This window comes from Camelus dromedarius, chromosome 3 (assembly GCF_036321535.1).
Source record: "Camelus dromedarius isolate mCamDro1 chromosome 3, mCamDro1.pat, whole genome shotgun sequence".
Classification (NCBI taxonomy): domain Eukaryota; kingdom Metazoa; phylum Chordata; class Mammalia; order Artiodactyla; family Camelidae; genus Camelus; species Camelus dromedarius.
Genome location: NC_087438.1, coordinates 87745317 through 87767947, shown reverse-complemented (window position 1 = coordinate 87767947; position 22631 = coordinate 87745317). Strand labels below are relative to the sequence as shown.

General features: G+C 39.5%; 1 protein-coding gene across 1 annotated transcript in view; it reads right to left on the bottom strand.

Moving 5' to 3' along the window:
* Positions 1-20516, bottom strand: part of LMNB1 (lamin B1) — a 45009-nt gene extending 24493 nt beyond the window's left edge. The window contains exon 1 of the mRNA XM_010980936.3: positions 19783-20516. Coding sequence (XP_010979238.3) covers positions 19783-20141 — 359 coding nt within the window. The 5' untranslated portion in view covers positions 20142-20516. The remainder of the gene's footprint in view (positions 1-19782) is intronic.
* Positions 20517-22631: the final 2115 nt, after the last annotated feature.

Here is a 22631-nt window from a genome sequence, read left to right as displayed (position 1 = left end):
CAAAGGATAAGCACGTATGATTTAAAGAGAAGGATAAGCATATATCATTTAAATTTTAGTAGTACTCAGTTCTTACTCATTTTGGTACTATAAAACAACCATACACACACACAAAATCCCAGCAGTCATATCATAAGTTTTTTCTTTAGTCCTGTATTTTTAAAAACCACAAGATGGCAGCCTTTCACCGAAGACTTGCTTAGGAAGGGAAAATAAAATCAACCATTCAAAAAAAAATCCCATAGAGTCATTAACTTAAAATAAAAATGTCTAGTTCATACAAGTGCTGGGTCCAAAAGCTGGAATCTCCATAGAAGGGAATCAATGTTCACGCAGGAGCTATTACTTTATCCCACTATATAAATTACCAGAGCTGGCTGGCAGAGATAGGCATCGTAATACATACGGTTTTAAAACAAGATCTTATTTTATATTTAAAACAAGATCTTATTTTATAGAGTATTACACTATTTATAAAAGCTACTGACTCAAAATTACTTTAAGTTACAAAAATTCTACTGCATGTCTGTCTAATATTTAAGTCTCAGATCATAATGTGGTTCTCAATGTGGTACCTCAAGGCAGGAGAGTGAAACTGCAAATAACCCATCAAGAAGGATACTGAATTAAAAAAAAAAAAAACAATTTTACACGCCACTGCATGTATAGTGTGTTTAATTTCACTGACTTAATGGACAATAACACATGTCATGATTCCAAAGTCAGAACACTATAGCACAAGTGTAAGATACTGTACAATGTCTTATGAAGTACAGGAAATATGAGAAGCCAAAAATTAGGAGAGTGCACCTAAGTGACTAGAATATGGTGATCTCTTCAACAAAAATCAAGACCAGGTAAGACAAGGGCTAGCAGGAATGAGTAGGACATGCTATTATCCTGTAGTAGGTACCGAGCCATCCAATGGTACCAGCTGAAAGTTGATGTCAAGTACTTAGTCACTTATACTGCTGTTACTCTGTAAAAATATAAATTGTTCCATTATAAATTTTTTCTTCAATCTGTAACTTTAATATTACTGAACAAATTAGGGAGATATAAATCAGAAGTTGGAAATGCGCTTAAAATTACAAATGAAAACTAACCCCTTATATGCCCTTGGTGGAGGGAAGACAGTTGAATACTACCTCTGGCACCCTGCACGTACTTATAATGCACTTACCATACCGATCCTATTTGTGGATGTACTTTGCTACCTCAAGAGACTGAGAACTCTTGGAGGGCAAAGGCCATGACTTATTCCTGTATCTACTACATAGACAACTTGTAGACAAATGAGTGTTTTGGAAATTGTTAAAAGAAACTTCCCCATACATACGCCAAAAAACCTACTTGGCTTTTTTAATGCTATGTAAAAATATGTCTTTTCCTAAAAGAAAAAAAAAGCTGACACTTCTATAATCTATAAAATTCATGTTCTTAGGGGTCATCCCTATCACCCTGCCAATTCCCAAGGCTAGATGGATCATGGAAAAAATTCTTAAGCTTACACTCAAGTCTCCATCTGATAAGAAGCCACAAATCAATGAGTTTTATATGTCATATGAACACAGTAACAGGGACACACTGGGGCCAGGTAACAAGATAACAACTTGAACAGAACTGTTGTCACAGTTTTCTAATTGTATTATTATTTTTCATTCATTAAAAATAATACAGGAAGACTTGGGCCAATTATCAACACATGGTCAAAGTGTAGAATCCTGCAAAATTGATATTGTAAAGCATACACGCATGAACTAGCTGTAGCCATCACCGAAGCACAGGGTGACATCTGACAAGGCTCCAGAACAAAGAGCAATTTAGACAGGAATCCAAAGTTACCACTGTCACTTAAGCTGTCACTTAAGGGGCTGACGGGCATTTTTCTTTGCCTGCATTTCCTATCTGGAACTTGTTCGGTAACTGACCTGCCTACTCCTACCTCCACGTAAGGAGACCTTCCCATGTTTTCATTTAAACTCAGTATGTGTATCTAACGCTACAAATTTGCACACTGCTGAATGTAAGTCAGGAAACACACTCATTTAATGTAGATGTTTACATAAGAACCAAAACTTTTAACTGCAGCCAGGAAGAAGATTTTACAAAATGTAGTCGACACTCTATTCTAATAATCAAGAATTTCCTCCTTTAATAAAATTAGTTTTCATTTCAAGTAACCTTGAATTTCAGACATAGCAAGCAACCAAGTGTAATTAAATATCTGACCATTAAAAAAAAATCAGCTGGAATGGATATATTTACATTTCTGTTAACTTTCTATAGCAGTCACTTAAGAGTAACAGACACAGCTTCAGTGATAAAGAGTCGATGTACTTCCCCAACAGAACCTAGTACCATTAACAATCTGGGACCTGTCCCTATAATCTCCTGAGACCTGTAGGACTAAACTAAATGCAATTCGTTACTTGGCCCTTCCTGAATCAGTCCTGACCACCTCTGACCAGCAATACCACTGTACTTCACTGCTTCAATCACCGTGCTTTTTCAACCTACAACTCTCTGAACTTGACTTGTTTTAGGATCATTTCAACCATGGCTTCTGCACTGAACTACTTGGCTCTGGAATTCAGTGTCTGCTTGCTTAGGTCTCTGCACTACCAAGGGGTGACTCAAATCTCCTTCCTTGGTATCCTTCATTTTTCTAAGTACCCTACTCCAGACTAGTCCCCACGCCAGACAAGTCCCACCAATAAGGAAATAGAGATTAGAAAATGCAACCAATTACAGGACCACTGGAAAATGAATGCTCAACAGAGCTCCTAGGGGAAATGCATCATTACTAGGTAGTAACCGTAGTGCACACTTTAGATAAAGTCATACCACATACATGTAACACACAGAAAATCACCTAAGACCTTACATAAGTATATAATAACTACCTGAAAATGAATTAGTAATCATATTGTAATTATAACACTTGAAAAATCAGATTGACCACTTAAACAGGGAACAAAGAATTAGTGTGAAACAGAAATTAAGAAGCAAAACTAGAGGGACAAATACATACTTAGAACATAATCTGAAACTCATTACAGAACAGTTTTAATTAGTCAGGTATTGGCAAATTATTGCCCTGCTGTTAACATTTCACTGCTCAGTTTATGCCATACAGGTCAGTTTATATCACAGATGCTCAGCTGAATGAATTGTCTAGTCTGACTAACAACATAACCACAAAAGTCCCTGAATGCACCTTCTCTAAATCACCCAGTATGTACCCATGAACAAAGAATCCATGTTCATTTTCAGGGCAGGATCCATATACATGCTTGAATTTGGTTTCCTTTTTCTACAAGTGCCATTAATTTTCACTATTTTCTCAAGTACTTCTGTCCCTGTTATTTGATTCTCATATACAGAAATATAAATACAAAGCGTCACATTAAGCAATTCAAAATAAGAGACCTAAATTATAAGATGGTCTCTTAAAGGATGGAATAATCACATATCCAGGAAGAGGTATACAAAATTCATTTCTGGATATTAAATGGCATTTCCATGAAATTTACCAAAGATTATTATACTGCATGTATACAATAGACTAGAGCAAGAATTTGTGTTCACTAAATGCTTGCTAAATAAGTAAAGTCTGTTGGAGATGTGTATTCTTAGGGAAAAATTCATCCAAGGTATAATATTGATAGATTTAAGAATATAGACTTTTAAAAGCTATATATATGAAAAAACAAACAAACGTTCATGTTTCTAAAGATAAAAATTAGAAATGTAAGTACCTGGATTTTTTAAATTATTGCCTTCACATATCAGACAAAACAGCTTACAGAAACCAAAAAGGGATTACTCTCAAGTAAGTTTTAAATTTCACTCATTTTACAGCAAAATACTAGGCAACTCACTGGATGTTTAGATCACTTCTTAGCAATTCTGAGAAGCTATTATTCATTGTCAGGTTTATCTTACACAAGAGTAGATACTCAACAAACAAGAGTGAGAATTTTCCCTTATTTATAATCTCCTAGGTGGAAATGAAACTACCAAGGAACATGAAAGACCAACAAAAAGAACTCCATGCCAATGACACCCTTTCTCTGCCTGTGTCCAGCTACCTTTCTTAACTCAGCATTCATCACCAACATTTCACTTCAGGATCATTCTTATTTAAAAAAACAAATAAATTACAGGGGATGAAAGGGAAAAGCCATTTCATTTTTCACCTGCAATCAGAAAACACAACAGAAAACATTCTTTATAAAATTATTTCTTATCATACCCACAAAACAAAGATTTTTAAATCCCCCAAAATAGACCCACCCTACATGGAGACCAGGCCAATCAGGCCCAGCTGTTGGAGCTCTGCGTTAATGTATGGTAAGGTTCTTCTGAACAGCTGTCTCATAGCAGCTGAACACCACTCAACACTAGTGTAGTTATTCAAGTGACTATCAAATAATCCAGCATCTGAGGCTTTTCTTCATACCCTGAGTTCAGAATCAACATGCCTTTTATTATCTAGCCACCGTCCAGACTTTTGAGGAAAAAGAAACTTTATTTTGAATTTAATGTACAGGTTATTAATATGCCCAAACAAAAACTTTCTCTCCTGAAACTAAGTAATCTATCTAATAGTAACAGACTCAAACTGCATATTAAATGTGTTTGCCCCAACATTCATTCATCATCTTCAATACTGTCCTCAAAGCATCTCCCCTTCCAAAGGGAGAAGAGATGTGATCCACAATATTTCTACCGAGGAAAATGAATGAACCTCTCTGCAATTAAAATAAACATAATTTAATACACAAAAATCTCCAGAAAGTCATGTGATCACTATTTCCAACAACAAGGGTCTCCTCTGGCACAAGCAAAAAGACTAAAATGCTTTTGCACAACCTCAAAAGCTTCAATGGGTAATTTCTGGTGGTAATTAAATTCTGCTACGCATTCAATAAACTGAGCAGTCAACAAATTAGTAACAACCCAACCAAAATCAGGCAAACCCTAATTGCAATCGGATTAAAATTAGGAAAAATACTAAATTAAAACTGACACTGGATCACAGAACCATTTATTTGAACAAGAGATCCATTCACACAAACAGACACAGGAGTGGGGAGAGGACACATACAGTTTACATCCTAACAAAAAAATGACTTACTAGGGAAAAGAACCACCAAGAATCACAACTTTGTTACATATGTCAGTTCACTGATTTGGGTGTGAGGAAATCAGCAATGAACAAAATATACCAAGCCCCTGATCTTAAGGGACATTCTAGTGGGGGGAGGCACACAATAAACAAATACATATACGGCAGGAGTAATTAGTACGTTGAAGGAAAATAAATCATTATAAAGAGTTAGAGAAGGAAGGGGAGGATGATCATTTTATATCATGTGGTCAAAAAGAGACTGATTTTATGCCAACAGCCATTTTTCAAGTCAGAAAATCACCTTCAAACCCAGATTTTATCCAGTAATAGAACTGAGAAGACTTGAAGACATTGATACTGGATGCTCTTAATGAAATGATTCCACCGTTACACTACAATGAAGCTTAGTAAAGAAGCCCCACTCATGAATAGAGTTCCCGCCAGATTTTTAGAGCCCTACTTCCGAATACAGAGGACACACAACAGTCAATAGACCTCTGAGAAAAACTCTCATTGTAAATTGACTTACCCAACGTCCATTCCACCCTTCTAGTTGTGCTTTCTTAATCTGAAAAGCTTAAAACTACATTTGCCAGAATCTCTTGCAGCTAGGATTCTGGATGCAAATTAGGTAATGTAACTAATACATTTATAAGCAATATGAAAAAAGGAAGTATCATGGGGCCACCTTCCTGGTTTTTGTGGTAATTTTTCTGCTGACAAGCAGAGTCATTAAAACCTGAAGTTTTTTTGTCCTCCTGTCAATATCACACACATTAATTACTATAGTAAATTTTGGCATCACGAACTGAGTCCTCCAATTTTGTTCTTCTTCAAGACTGTTTTGGCTATTCTGGATATCATGCACTTCCATATAAATTTTAGTCACAGCTTGTCAACTTCTGCAAAAGAGGCAGCTGTGGTTCTTATAGAGATTACAATGAATCTATGGGTCAATTTGGGGAGAATTGGCATCTTAACAATATTAGGTCTTCTAATCCATGAATATGGGGTATCTTTCCACTTATTTAAGTCTCCTTTAATTTCTTTCAACAATGTTTTGTGGTTCTCTGTGCACAAATCTTGTACTTCATAAGTATTTCACTGTCTTTGATGCTACTGAAAATGAAAAAGTGTGCAGTGTTTGTTTAGAGAAATACAATCAAGTTCTGTATATTGCTCTCATATCCTGAAAACTTGCTGAACTTGTTTATTAGCTTTCAACGGTATTTAGATTTTGTTTTAGTTTTTGGTTTTTTTTTTTTTACAGATTTTCTAAGAAATCATTTCACTTGCAAACAGAGATACATGTGATCCTTGAACATACTGAGTTTTACCTACAAGGGTCCACTTAAATGCAGATTTTTTTCCTATAGTAAACACTACAGTGCTACATGATCTGCGTTATTTGCATAGAGGGCTGACTGCAATTCATATATGGATTTTTAACTGTGCAGAGGGTCGGTGCCCCCAAGTTCCACATTGTTCAAGGATCTGCGTAGGTGTTTTACTACTTCTTTTCTGATCTGAATGCCTTTTATTTTTCTTGCCTAATTGCCCTAGCCAGTACCTCCAGTACAATGTTGTATTTAAGTGGTAAAGAGTGGGCAATCCTGTCTTATTTCTGATTTAAGGGAGAAAGTAGCCAATCTTTACCATTAAGAATGATGTTAGCTATAGGTTTTTCACAGATACCTTTTACTAAGTCAAAAAGTTCCTTTTTATCCCTCATTTAAATATTTTTATCATGAAAGGGTGGTATGTTTTGTCAAATGCTTTTTCTTCCTCTATTGGTATGCTCAAATGGTATTTGTCCCTCAACCTATTAATATGGTATATTACACTGTTGACTTTTGTAGACTGAATAAGCCTTGCATTGCCAGGATAAATCTCACTTGGTGATGGTGTAAAATCCTTTTACATGTTGGTAGGTTTGGCTTGCCAGCATTTTTACACCTATATTCATAAAGGATATTGGTCTGTAAAGTTTTTCTGAAACAATGTTCCAAGTCCATTCTCCAGTTTTTGGGTGTCATGAGGCAGTTGTTCTTACAATAATAGAAGTGGCAGCTTCCTGGTCCTGAATTAAAACTATTCACTGTTTTTTTTTAAATTCAGTGGTTCCAGTGGTGGCCTCAGACGTAAAAGTTCCCAAAGAAGGTCAGTTCTACAGTGGTCTAGGTATTGTTCCTGCTTCTCTGGCCCTTCTGATAACTTTTTATAAGCACCTACATTCCATATTGTTTTCCTTTCTGCTTAAAATATCTATTGGTTTCCATTCCCTGCACTGACAGATACAAAGAACTAAACAATCAGAAAATGAAATTAACTTGGAACAAATAGGAACTATGAAGAAAAACTGAGGCTTCTGAAAAGATAAAAGAAACCACTGCATCAGTGAAACTGAACAAGATCAGGATGCTATAAGGAAACATCAAGAGAATAAAAAGAAGCTATCGGAAATTTAAAATATGGTAGCAAAAACTGGAAAATAAAATTGAGAACATTTAACAGAGAAAAAAAATTAAAGATAAGAAAACTAAACATCAATTTAAGAGGTCCAACATTTGAATAACAGGAGTCTTAGAAAGTAATAAAAGGAGGAAATCATCAATAAAACAATGTAAGAAAAGTCTCCAAGAACTGAAGGACATGAATTTCCAGACTGGAAAATTCCCACCAAATGTCTAGCACAATGGATGAAAAAAGAGATTCACACCAAGGAACATCCTTGTGAAATTTAAGAACTAAGCCACAAAGATCCTACAAGTTTTTAACTTTTCACAATTAGTACTTATTAGCAACAACAAAAGCTAGAAAACTGTAGAGCATGCCTTCAAACTCCTGATGAAATGGTCTTCAAAACTTACAACTCTATGCCCAAACTATCAATGCTTATGCAATGCAACTAGACTAGAAAAGAGCAGACTCCAAATGATATTCCTTTAATAAGATAAAACTAACAGAAAGCCTCCTGATTCAGAATGACTTGGTGTTTTAACAACTGGTATCTACTTTCTTTATAATTAGACAAAACTAAGTAAGTTGGAAAACACTACTTTCACAAATAATCAAAAGGGAAGAAAAACAAACTATAGTATACTACGGAGTTCTGCTGGGGATTATGTTCTTAAGAGTATATGCATTTCTCTTATAACACAATACAAGTGTTCCTGAAAACTCTTACAATCTGTACACATTAAAAATAAAAAAGAATGGGAAAAATAAGGTTGGAACAAACAACTCAATGCAGCCTTGTAACCAGAGAATCAGCAGTAACATAACTATAATTAGTACCCCAGGAGATGACTTGGACAATGCAGGTAGTCAGCTTAGTGTGGCAAGAGCTGCCTCAGGAGATGCTCGGAGATGCACATTAGGCAGCCATGCTGGCTTGCAGGAGCTGAGACAATAGAGATAGAAGCGGACTCTGAACACAGTACCAGCAAAGGGTGCACCTCTCTAGGGGAGGGACCCAGGGTGCAGACACTCCTATAATTTTCTTAAAATAGAGCTGAATAGGAGCTGAGGGCTTTCTTTCCCTCTGAACTCTACTCTCGATATTCTGGCTTCCCTTTACTAGGACAACCTCAGAGTGCAATGATACAATTTCTCTACTTACCAGTCACACATAAGCAAATTGGTGTACAGAAGTATCTGCAGTCGAGTACCCTGAATTAATACTTTATATACCAAAACTGGTCCAAACTAACCTCAACCAAAATGTAACAGGAGGATATGATGAAAAATACATTGTGTTATGGAGAACAAAACAAAAAACTCAATTCCTCATCTCCCATAGCACAAAGTCAACAATACATCAAGATAAATACCAAAGAAGCAGTGAAAACAGTTGAAGGTAATTTTTTTATGAAAAGACTTAGAAATCTCTGAGTCCTTAAAATAGGTACACATATACAAGTTGCTGGACAATCACAGGTTTTTTTCCCCCAAGGCTCATATTAGAAAAACCTGATACCAAAGATTTCCCTAAGAAATGAATAGAGTGGACATCTGAGGGATTAGGAGGAGTCAACCCAATGATGAGTGAAATCCAGATAAAGGAAACCACACATGTAAGGGCCCTATTAAGAGGGAGCATGGTAAACAGGACTAAATAAAACATTTTGCAGTTGGGTAAGAGAGAGCAAGACCAAGGACAGTGTGAGTTGAAGCTGGAGAATCAGACAGCAACCGGCTCACACAATGAAGAACTAACTCTTAGGAAAGATGACCATTACGTCCAAGTTTGTCCAGGGCAATTTCCATTTATGTCAGCTGTCCCAGCATAAATATTAATAGCTCTTTCTTTCACACATAGAAGTATCACTCTTTGGATGCTGAATTGCATGGTCACCCTACTATTAGGCAATACCAAGGATTTTATTCCTTGTACCTAGATGCAACTACCTTAGAAACTACTTAAAGTGTTTTATGCAAAGGCAGTGAAGCGACCACCTTTTATTAGTGCAGAATCTTAGAGGGATGTTTCCATACCCTATCTAATGTTTTGTTACATAGACATCGAGTAAGAATCTACTTTAAATTGACCTTTAAGAATGTCTTGTTCCTTTCACATCAAACATTCTTTGTGACCTAAACTCATGATCTTCATTCCCACTCCTTCCTTAATTATGGTCAGTGGCTTTGACCCCACTGCCCTTTACCAGCATTAGACGCACCTCACAGTCAACAATAAGCTCCCAGAAACCAGTCAATGGATACTTTTTTGGCCTTATCAAACCAAGTGAGTACTAGCATTCCTTCGTAAATCTCCTCCATCCATGACTCAATTCTTGTCCTACCGCTCTGGCTATTCCTTACCACCTTCATTGTGGGTTTTCCACCCTCTACTTAGTCCTCACATGTAGATGTTTTCCATGTCTCTGACTTTGCCCCTCTTCTCTTTTCTCTCTACCCCCAAATATCATCCATGCTCCAAAAACTCTACTTCTAATCAAGCCTCTCTTCAGAGCTCCAGAGAAACACTCCAAATTGCCAGCTGACATCTCCACCTAGAAGTCCAAAAAACACCACTAACTCACTAATGCCACTAATTCACCACTAACTCTGAGTAGGGGCCTCCAAATCTGTTCCTTCCCTACTAATCTCTGTTAAGAGTAACACTATGTCCCTAGGTACCCATGCATGAAAGCAGTCACCCCAGATTCCATTCTCCTTGATCTCCCACACTCTTAATTCCACCTTCTGCCCTTTCCTATTGCCTATCTCAATTCAAGGGGTATCTCATTATTCCCTAAGTGTTCTTACTAGTGTTACCTCTACTCTTTTTCTTCCACACAAAAGCCAGACTGATCTGTCACTCTTCTGTCTGAAATTCTTGAGGTTCCTCATTACTTAAAAATCCAACCCTCCCCCACCACATATTAACATACATACATATGGCTCTGGTCAGATAAACTATTTGTCCTTTGGGACAACACCTCTCTTAATGTTTTGCATTTAGAAGCCAACTCCTACTTACCTCCCAACACTCAACTCAGATTTCATTGCCTCCCCAGTTTCCCTGGGATGTCTCTCAAAACTTTGTAAGACTCTTACTCTGCCTTGGGTGGTAGGTAGCCCCTTCCTCCACAGCACCAGTGGATACTGCTATCACAATACGTATTACACTGTATCAGTGTACAGCAGTTACAGGATCACAATACTGTACTGTTTCTGTCTTCCTCACTAGACTGTAAGCAACCTGGTAACAGAGACAAAGCGTCCCATCTCCCTATTACCAGCATCTGAGTCAAGGCCTGCCATTATAGTACTGTAACAGAGAACACATCTGACCCCATATTGGATTTGTTTCTTTTACTTTAACCTTTGTATTCTACTGTTTTTGCTATAAGTTAATCACTAAAGGAATGTTGCCTATTTACATAAGGGCCCATCTCCAGGCAGGAACTCTGCCTCCCATACCTAAGTGTTAAGCTAAAATACCTTTGTTTAAGTCACAGGAAACATCCTGACCAGGCCCACCTGTGAATGGCTACAGGAAAGAAATTAATACATCCCATCCAGAGTCAGTTCGGAACCAGGAAATATTTGCAACAATTTCTTGCCTTTTTTACTCTACCTCCTCACCTTCCACTCTGTTCTATTAAAGAAACTAGCATCAAAACTCCAGCAAGATGTTTCTTTGGGACACTAATCCACCATCTTCTTGGCTTGCTGGCTTTCCAAATAGTCACTATTTCCGGCCCCAACAACTCCTCTCGATTTAATGACCTGTTGTGTGATGAGTAGTATGAGTCTGGACTCAGTACGTGTTCCACAAATGTGTGCTGAATAAAAAAAACGAATATTTCTGTCATGAGTATTAAAGACTTATTTAGAGATTTTATTTTCTTTTAAAGTTATTATTAAGGCACAGGGTCAAGTAGGAAAGTAGCTTTTCAATAAGGAAGAAAAAACAAAAGAAGTCTCTTTCAGTAATTCATTTTCACCCTTTCCTTATTAGCAAATAAAGCCCTCAGTATTTCAAACAGTTGCCTCAGTTACTGCACCCTCCTGACAAAATAAAAGCTATCTCAACTATCACTGTGAAAATCTTACATCTAGTACCATTTCCAAAAGTAGCACCCAAAGGAACTTGATGAAAGTCAACTGTCTTATGTTAAGACTTCAACTCCAAGAATAGATGACGGTACTCCATGAGCCTGCTTCAGGTCAGTATTAAATGATGGGATCCATACAAAAATCCTATAACAAGGCTAGAAGATGGAGCTGAGATCTGTTTTAGCTCTGCCATTTATATGCTAATTTGTCCCAGCAAAATACTTAACCTCTCTGAGCCTCAGTTTCTTCTCTCAACAAACAGGATTATCATAAGACTTAAGAGTGTCTGTAAAGCATCTAGTAGAGTACCTGGCGAACACAATAAGCATGAAAGAAATGTTAGCTCTTTTTGTCCTGCATCTTGCACAAGTATTCTCATCTCTCTAGGTTTCAGTGTCTGAATCTACAAAACAAGCTGGTTAGATCAGATGATCCAAAACCCCTCCTAGCAGTAAAACTGCTATAATTCTATCTATGATCAATAAATGCAAATGAAATAAAGACAAAAAAATTAGATTTAAAAAGGACCAAGTAACCATATTAGCTAGGGAAAGTGTTATCATCTAGGACTACAGCAAAGATATCAGCAGTGGGGGAGGGTACAGCTCAGTGGTAGAGTGCATGCTTAGCACGTGCAAGGTCCTGGGTTCAATCCCTAGTACCTCCGTTAATAAATAAACGAATAAACCTAATTACTCCCTCAAAAAAATAGACCAAAAAAAAAAAGACATCAGCAGAAACCTAAGATTATGACCCAAATGTGGATCTTTTTACTCCTTTATGCTAGCAACATAAGCATAACAATAAAAACGATCAAGAACTAGAAAGAACCTCCAGAAATTAAAAATAAAAAACTCTCCCAAACAGGAAATGGACACTCATCTGCTGTTAGCAGCATCAAAAATTGGCAAAGTTGTAATTATCTAAGCAATGGTCAACATTTTACCAGTAAGTTAATTAATATTTAACCATTAAGTTAACCAGGAGGAAAAATCTGATACTGTCAGCAAGAAAAAAGGATAATCGTGACCCTCTATGGCCTTTAGGAAATTAGGTATATACAGTCACTGCAAAGCCAACATCTTTGGTCACAGCAAACTAAGTGGCCCATAAAGGTTGTTGACATATCTTCAAAATGATGATACAGCACATTTACTGACATGTAAAGAAGTTCACAAAGTAATGTAGCATGAAAAGTTACATATCAGTATTTATCATGAACGCATTTTTGTTAGTAATACGGATATGCACAGAAAAACTTCAGAGCTCTAATTCATGGAACTAAGGGTGACTTTTATTTTCTTCTTGGTGTTTATCTGTATTTTCTAATTTTCCATAATGAACATACAATTTTTTGAGTAACACCAAAAAAGTTTTTTAAAATTCTCCAAATGTAACAGCCAAAACACAATCCCCTTTATCAGGGAGATACACTCGGGGCGGGGGGTGGGGGGAAGCGGGGGAAGAAGTTAAAAACTCCGATTAGGAAACTTCCTTGGATCCCAGAATGATTGGGAATTTCAGTTAGGGTCCCATCACCCAACTGACATTTAACATTCATTCTCGCAGTGCATGAACTAGACCGACAGTGATGATATACAAGTCTAAAGATCCCTAACCCAGAAATACCTGTGGTGAAGTCACCTGGACAAATGAAAAGAACAAGCATAATAATATGAGAAGGAAAAAAAGAGATTCAGAGACATATTTTTATAGTACTTTATTCATTCTGTGTATTTACTTCCTTGAATCTGGGTACACCAAAAGATTACCTAGTCTAATCTCCTATTTAAATGAACAACTCCAAAAAGATTATCTTGCTCTACCAAACATCCTTTGAAAGCATGGGAAGGAAGTGCCAAGACTGTTTAATTACTTAGGACCTGCCTCCCAGACTATAACACCAATTCTAGGAGTCTCATCCTTCCCGTTCTTCCCTTAAAAATTAAAGTAATATTTACCATGAAGTTTTACAGCTCTCATGTTAAGGCCAGGGTGTTACTGGCAACTTTATTCTACCAGGGCAAAATCAGAACATAAACAAAAGACCAAGTAATACATGGGATCAAGGTTTTTGTTTTTTAATTAATATTTTACATACAAAGAAAAGGCCTTAAAGCAGATTAGCATTTATTATTTTAGGTTTGAAAACTGAAAAATACAAGTTAAAACAACCCTGCAAGGGGAAAGGGTTTATAGCTCAGTGGTAGAGTGAATGCTTAGCACGCATGAGGCCCTAGGTTTAATCCCCAGCACCTCCATTAAAGAAAGTAATTAATTAAAAAACCCTGCAGATGTTGCTTAGTCTTGCACCAAAATTTTATTGTGACCAAAATATGTAGAAAGTCACAGAGTAAATATTTATAGTAAGTTCAAACAGGCAGTAAATATCCACCACCCTCTTCTCCCCTAAGAAAGAGAAATAGTTTATTTTATTTACATTTCATTTCAGTATGCTTCTTAATTTCTTCAAATTGCCAATCCTGATAAAAATTCACCCATTTGCTAGGCTAGAAAAAGGTACAGATTTCTTAATTCTTCCTGAGGTTCAGAAAACTACTAGGGACACTTTATCCCAATTTGTACAGATGAGGAAGCGAAGGCTCAAAGAATTCAAGTACCCATCCCAAGTCACAAAAAGTAGGAAGTTGCAACCTCACATAGTGCTCTTGCTTAATACTACCCTATCTCAGGCTACTGTGACTGACAAACGTCCCAAACATACTTGGCACATCAGTATCTGTACACATTTTTAATGAAAACATACAAATTCAAATTTCCCAATAGATGTTTCCTTCCTAATGTACTAACAAAGCAAAATCAGAGGAACGCCCCTTTCCCAAAGGAACATACTATGTAGGCTTGAGCCCCTCAACCTCAATCCCATCCTATTAACAGCTACAATGCCTGGGGACGGGGGCAGGAAGCCTACAATATTCAGGTACATATATACCATGGAAAAAATACAATCAACATTATACCTCATTCTGTTTAGAGAAAAAAAAATCTGTTATTTTCATAAAATTATATTTAAAAAGAAGCACCAAGTTTTGAAAAGATATGAAATTCCACTTTAAATAACAACAATTTTGTCCAGGATCTCAAAGATTAATTTGAAAACACTGGCTGTGAGGCCTAATACCCATAAGACCCTAAACTATATTTCTTGGGACATCCTTTTTAAATTAAAAAAAATTTTTTTAAATGAATGGACAATAGATTGACTTGCTCAACATCTTAAACAATCCTACAGCAGCCACTGTATCAGTTATATACCAGTGAGCCCCCATCTCCACTTTTCTAATTCTCAAAAGAGAAAATCACTTGAGTTAATTTTGCAGACTTTCAAGCTTGAATATCTACCATGAATCAATCAACCAATAAAGTTTGTGTTTGAGAAATAAAGCACAACTTCTAGAACCTGATGAGTCAAGTGAACTTACTAAAAAGCAGTCAATTAAAAACATAAATCATTATATGTAATTCCAGTGCTCTAAAACCTAAATTTTCATTAATCCATTTGGTGATAAACCTGACCGGAATGGATGTGAGGCTATTTTTAGCTATCTTTCTCAACTTACAGTGACTATTAATATCTTTCCCTGCAGACATATCTGTTTCACATACAGTATGACCCCAGACCCCACTAGGGGTGTTATATACAGCATACACATCATAACACCTTCTTAAAGTTGGAACTGCTTTTACTTCCAAACATATGTGGCCATAAGGGTTTTACATAAAAGATTGTGGACCAGTACCACTGAAGGGAAAAAAAAAAAAGGCATGTATCCACAAAATTACTTGCTGAACAATTGATCAACATACTTAATTTTCTCTTATATTTAGTTTTCCTGCATCATTAGTTAATAATGAAATTCTAAAATAAGAACTTTACCTTTTTGTTGACTGATGGCATTCATCATCATTCTGGGAAAGTGTTCCCCCAAGAAGCTTCCAACGAAATATAATTAGGCTTGGACTGAATGGGAGTAGCTAAATCTTAGATCTGAGATCAGTTTCCCTGTGAGAGACCACCTGCACAGAAGCTGCTGTCAAATTCTTCCTAGCAGGGCAGGTATCTACAAATTCTTGTCTTTGAGGTATGTTGCATGCTGAAGAACCAAAAAGGGACTAAGTAATTTTGGAATCTATAAATTCTCTCAAGACTGCATTCTTAATCTAAGTCCACCTAAATGATAGATTAATTACAAAGACTGACTCCAAATAAAAAGTTAAATAGAGAAAATTATTCTTAAACAAAAGAACTCAATAGACCCAGACAATAAAACACTTCTTTTTATCTTAAAAATTATACTTCAATTATTGCTCAAAATTAAATAACTTCCAAGATTTTCAAGATTTACTATGCACAGGCAATGACCTCCCCACTAGACCCCAATAAAAAGGCAGTAAAGTAGACAACATAGAATAAACCCACAGTACCCAAAGGAACAGAAAAGGGATCATTAGCAGACATTCCAACAAATTGCAAATGAATGAAATGTAGATAGAAGTACCTATAACAAACATGCACATGGGGGCTACAGGAGAAAGTGAGACCAACTTAAAATGGGGGACTAACTCATGAGACAGTTTTACACCCTGCCCTCCTGAGCACCCTTTAATGGAACTGCAGGCCTTCCCAAAAGCTGGCCAAGAGTACACCTATTCATATATAAAGAGGCTCTAACTTGTTCTTCCATTCAGAAAAGGGGGGAGGAGCCACCTAAACAACAGGAGCAGTAACATTCTAGCATGATCTAGCCCTTCACTTGAAAATGTAGGCAACCAAGGAAAGTGACAAAAATCAGCAGGAAGAAAAAAAACTAAGCCAAATGAAAAGAACAAGTGACCAGGGAGGAAAAAGATAACCCAATTAACAGAAGAGAATTTTAAAAAGAAAACCCTAAATATTACCCTCAGACAGGTTAAAGAAAATAATGCATCCTTAAAATAGACATAAGCTGAATGAAAGAAATATCTGTACAAAAAGATTTATTGGAATTAAAAGTATAATTTCTGCCCTTAAAATGTCACTATTGAGCTGGAGAATAGTCAAATTTCCCAGAATGAAAAAAAATTATGAGAAAACAAGAGACCTAAGGGTTCAACATTCCAACAAGAGTGAACAAAGAAAATGGAGCACAGAAAAGTCAGGGAACAAAGTAAGTTTCCAAGAGCTAACTAAATATCAAGACTTTAAATGGAAAGGACCCACTTACAAGAACTATGATGCATAACAGAATACCCATACCTAGACCTATCACCATGAAATCCCAGAAAACCAAATTCCAAATCCCAGAAAAGAAAATTTCAAAGCTTCCAAAAAGGAAAAACAAAGTAATTACCAACAGAAAATAACTGTGACTGGCATGAGGTAGACATTAGCCTAATCTTCTGAGGGCTCGAAGATAACATGGCAAGATAGTTTCCAAGTTCTGAGGAAAAATTGTGAACAAGCATTCTATACCTAGCCCAACTATCGATCAAGCATCAGACAAAAAATCAAAGTTATTTTCAGACACACAAGACTTGGAAAGTTTACTGCCTGCCATCTTTTCTGAGTAAGTTTCTTAAGGATGTTCTTCAACAAAATGAGGAAAGAAACCAAGGAAAGGAAAATTTGTGATCCAGGAGGAAACTAGATCTAAATTGGGTAAATTCCTAGAATGTCAGCTGCACAGCATGTCTTAAACGCAGAGAGCTTCAGAGAAGAAAGGAGATTCATGTAACAGATACGATTAGATATCTTCAAAAAGGTTGAATATATGCGGACGGCAAATTTTTCTTTAATCAAGAAAAATGAAAGATTATTTAGGGATAAAATTGTGCAAGAAAGTCAAAGTTGAAATATAACAGTAAAATGTGGCACGTTTTGAGGAACTGACAGCATATTAGAAAAGAAAATACATCTAATCCTGACAAAAGAAATTGATTAAAAAATATATATAATCCCAACACACAACCTGTCATCTTAAAGAAAATTGTTTTTAATTGTCAAGCCCTCAGACAGGTCTTCCTTAAACACACTATCCCTTCACTCTGCTTTATTTTATAATCATATACAAAGATTTCACTGATTCTAGAACACATATTCTTCATTTTTTAATCCTGCTTAAACTAGTATGCATTTTACAATTCATACAGAGCATTTTACAACTACAACCAGCCAGGTGGCAGTCTTGTTACTGGGTCAAAAACCTTCAGTGGACATCTTCTGGAAAGATTATAATAGCATCAGCATCAAAATGCTTCAGATTTGATAAAATATAATATTTATTTGCTTGCTGGGCATCTCGCCCACTGCACTTAGCAACATAAGGACAGTAACTTATCTTTTCAAATCTCTATATCCTCCAACTAGAATATTGACTAGCACATAACAGATTATTTAGTATGTGTCACACTTTAACATCTCTGAAAGCAGAATGGGTCCAACAGGATGGATCCTACATAGTTGGCCCAGCAGTTTCTTTCTTCTTAGTGGTACACATGATAATGGCGAATCACATAAGCAATAGCACCTAAGATTTGAAGAAATTCAGTAACAAAGAATGTGGAGGAAGATGCAGACAGGAGGGAATGAAGTGATCCATTTCAAAAGGTGACTCCAGAAGTTGGTAAATCCAGGAAAGAGAAATATACGTTTATTATTATTTTTGTTCTACAGAACTAAATACTCAAATAAAAACAAAAAGGGCTAAATGTGATTGCTTCCTAGAAAGAGGCAGCAGGCTTACCGTTTTTCACTACAAGCTAATCTACACTATTTTATTTTTACTAAGTACACACGTTCTTTATGAACTGGTTTTCAAGTATTTAACAAGAAGGGCAAGTAGAGATTCATTTATACAAAATCACAGAGATTGGGACATTTAACATAGGTATAAACAAAAAGACATCCAGGGTAACAAAGAGTCAAAATCTGAATCAGATTATCTCCAGAAATTTCAGCTGGCAATGGGGGGTTAAGACCATGAATTCTAGAGGCAAATTTAGCATATTTCTAAATCATGACATCAACACTAGCAGCCTACTGATGACAATCATGCCATTTTGCTCAACAGAAAGGTAGCAAGGTAGGATCAGCAAAGGCTTGCAAGTTATTCAGACCCCCTTACGTGGGTCTCCCTTGTCACAACTCTCCACAACACCCTTTCACCTGCCCTGGCCTGTCAGCACAATGACAGATGTGAGGACTGAGCACGGTCTCTCCAAAAAACCGAACTCACTATATCTTGGGGGTGCAAAAGCTAGGGAACGGGACAGCTGCCAGGGGGGTGGTGGTCTGCCGATTGGAGAACGGTGGCCAGGACACCCAAAAACCCAGCTTGCGGAGGCCGGTGCATAGAAGCACCCAAGGGCCCGCGCCTATCTCGGCCTAAAGAACATCTTCCTCCACAGAAAGCTAAAGAGCTTGAAAACCCATCGTGCCCTGTGCCGGTAGTGGCGCTCAGTTCAGACTCCGCCCCTCCCTCCTCGCCCAAAGCAGGCGCAGAATGATCGCAAGATGTCACAGGGCGAAGACTGAGCGCGCCAAAGCGGGACCCACCCCCGGGAGACCGGGACGCCGGAGGCAGGTCCCTCCCCTTCCTCTCTCCGCCCGCGCAGAGCTCATTCATTCTCGAGGCGGGCAACCCGTCCTCCCCGGCCGGCCATTCCTGCACCGCAAACCCACCAGACGCTTTGTCTCCGGCCTGGCCGGAAACCGGGGCGCGCATTCGAGCGCGCGCCCAGACGCCACCTCCCCGCACCTGGCGCCCGCCTGGCCTCCGCGCGGAAAAGCCTTCTGGATCCTGGGGTCCGAGGCCCAGAGCTAGGCGCTCCTCCTTGGCGGCCCCAAGCGCGCACTTCGCCGGGTCCTACTGGGTATCCGGGATTGGGAAATGTACATCTCGGTCCCACCATCGCTATAACTCAAGGCCCCCGCTGAAAAACACTAGAATCTTCTCCTTCTCGGAGACGAAGACCCTGCCTCTCCCGAAAGGCGTGGGCACCCTGGCACTCGTCCACCCTCGAGAGCTGCGCCTCTCGCTCCTCATGTGAGCTACCACGGCGGCCAGGCGAGCACTCACTTGAGCAGCAGTTGGTCGTGCTCGGCCTTGAACTTGCCCAGCTCGATCTGTAGCTTGGCGCGCTCCCGGGCCGTGTCGTCGAGCGCGCGTCGCGCGTCGGCCAGCTCGGTCTCGTAGAGCGCCTTGAGGCCGGTGAGCTCGCGGCCGCGCACCTCCTCACGCTCCGTCACCTGCAGCTGCAGCGCGCTGTTCTCCGTCTCCAGGCTGCGCACCTTGTCAATGTAGACGGCCAGCCGGTCGTTGAGCTCGCGCAGCTCTTCCTTCTCCTGCAGCCGCGACAGCCGCGTGGGGCTTAGCGGCGTGGCAGGGCCGCCGGCGCGGCTGCCCGTCCGCGGCGGCACGGGGGTCGAGGTCGCCATGGCGAGCGGAGGGGCGAGCGGCGGGGAAAGCGGAGCGCGGAGGCCGCGGAAGGGGTGGCAGGGGGCGAAGCTGGACGGAAGGCACGAACCGGCGACCCGCGCTCGCGGAGAGGCCGGCGTGGGGAGGAAGGACGAAGCACCTGGGGTGGCGGGAGAGGGGTTACAGCACAAAGGGCCAAGGGGGCGGACTACGAATCAATCGTAAATCGCCCTTTGTAAGAAAGCATGCACACACTCACGCACGCATACACACGCTCGGGAAATACGGGGCGAAGGTGGCCAGGAGGGCCGAGCAGAGTCCGCGCGCCGCCACCACCGCCGAGTCTCCCGCCCGCAGCACTTTGTTTCCTCTCAGGCGGCGCGGAGCCGCGGGCGGGGGGAGGGGGGCGGAGGGGCGGGCTGGCGGCGAGCCGCGGGAGGCGGAGGTGGCGCGGATCGCTGTGCCGCGCTCCCCAACATGGCCGGCGCGCGCCGGCGACTCCACGTGACCGTCGCCGGCCAATGGGGAGCCGGCAGCTCGGGGGCCGGGCCTGTAAATTCAAACTCAAGCCCTCCGGCAACCGTCGGCTCAGCGCGCCCGGCTGGGCGTGGCAGGGGAAGGACAGAGGGCAGCAGGGAGGGGCGTCGGGGACTGCTCGCGCTGCAGCCCTGGGCCCAGCGCCGGCCGGGCCTTTCCACCACCCCACGGGGACCCCTGGAGGGGCCGGGCCGGCGGAAGGCGGGAAGGAGCCTAGAGGTTTCCGGGGCGGGTCCGCGCTGCCGCCCACACCCGGCGGTTCAGGGAAATTCAAATATAAACGTCTCTAACAGCCACACGCAAACTCGTAGAGGCCGAGACGACCGCGTTCGTCGTAACCTTGTCCCCGCCCCGCGAAGGGGCTGGGAAAACTGCCAAGAAGCCCCGCCGCTGTGGAGTTACGTAATGGGCGCTGGTGTCCCAGGTTCAGAACCCACTGTGTGCTGCTTCCAAGTGCAGGAAGCCTTTATTTTTCTCTCAGATGGAAAACTGTGTGTCTTAACACCTCCAACCATAAACTGACGCACGCGTGTCTCGAAGCCGGCAAAGACCACAGAAAAAGCAGTGCTGCTGGGCGGCCCCTGATCCGTTTACTTAACAATTTAGGGTCTTATAAAAATCAAAACCACCTCACAAGTGATATGATTAACATGCAACTAAGTAAATAGAACAGACTGTTCATTGTCATGCTTCACTGAAATCCGATGCATCAAAATCTAAACTTGTGAAAACTTAACAGAAATGACTTTTTGCTTTAAAAGGAGATCCCTTAAAATGTAATTGACAACAGTTTTAATAGGATGTCCATTAGTCCCTTGGAAAAGTTTTTAACTTTTAGGCTAATAGTTGTTGAAATTTACTACATGCACTGCACTAGGCTTTCATGGATTATCCGTCCACACAGCCGCTCTGTGGTGTGGGAACTGGATTCTTTCCATTTGAAAATGTATACATGTAATAGATTAATTTCCTCATGGCCACCCAGCAGGGAACAGGACTGCATTCGAAGCCAGGCGGTTTCAATTGCCTCCAGAGCCCTTAACTAAAACTAGAAGGCCACCTCATAACCTATTAGGGACGCATGTGTAGAGTAATTACAAGTTAGTTACCTTAATAATGGCAGAAATGGAGACTAGAATGTTTTTAAAATATTAATCATGTCTTGTACATAAGAATTAGTGAAGGGCACTGAACTGCATATCATTTTCCATGCATTTCACTCAATGAGTGATGATACTCTCCTTATTAATGGTTCTATTTCTGTCCTGTCACCTAAAATACCTCCTTCCTTAACCTCATTGACAATTAAAGAGTTGGAAAGGTTCGATTTTGAAGCTGGTGGTAGTTTATAAGTAAGTATTCAGATAATTTTAATAACATAAAAGGACCTTGAAAGTCTAAATTACTTATAAATAAATGAGGCCTAAAGAAGGTGAGCACTGGGCCCAATGTCGTAGAATCCAGATGGCTTGGTTTTCACTCTTTATTCTCCTTTTAACTTAGGCTTTAAAAACTTTTTTTGGAAATTTTAAAAAACTATTTTCTCTCTGTTTTCGAAGTTTTAAGATTATGTATGAAGTGATTTCAGGCGTGATCTCTACTGCTCTCAACCCCATGAAACTTTCTGGTGATGGAATCCCTCAATCTCAGATTGTTTTTGGAAACTCAGATTATACCCTATTAGCTGAAACAACAAATACACTGGAGTCAGACAGTTGAGGATTTGCTTTTGATAGCAATGTAACTTTACAGAAGTTATTCCTTGGTTTCCTCATAGGAAAATGGGGATGATTCCTACCTTGTCAGGGGTTTGCAGTAATTAAATAAATATATATATATAATGTGTTAGACATAATATGGGATGGCTAACTAGTAATTCTCACTAATAGTAATCGCATGTCTCCAATCAAAAGCAATGAAAAAAAATGGAAATCTCTTAGCCTTAGAATTAGGCAATTGTGTAAACATTTGGC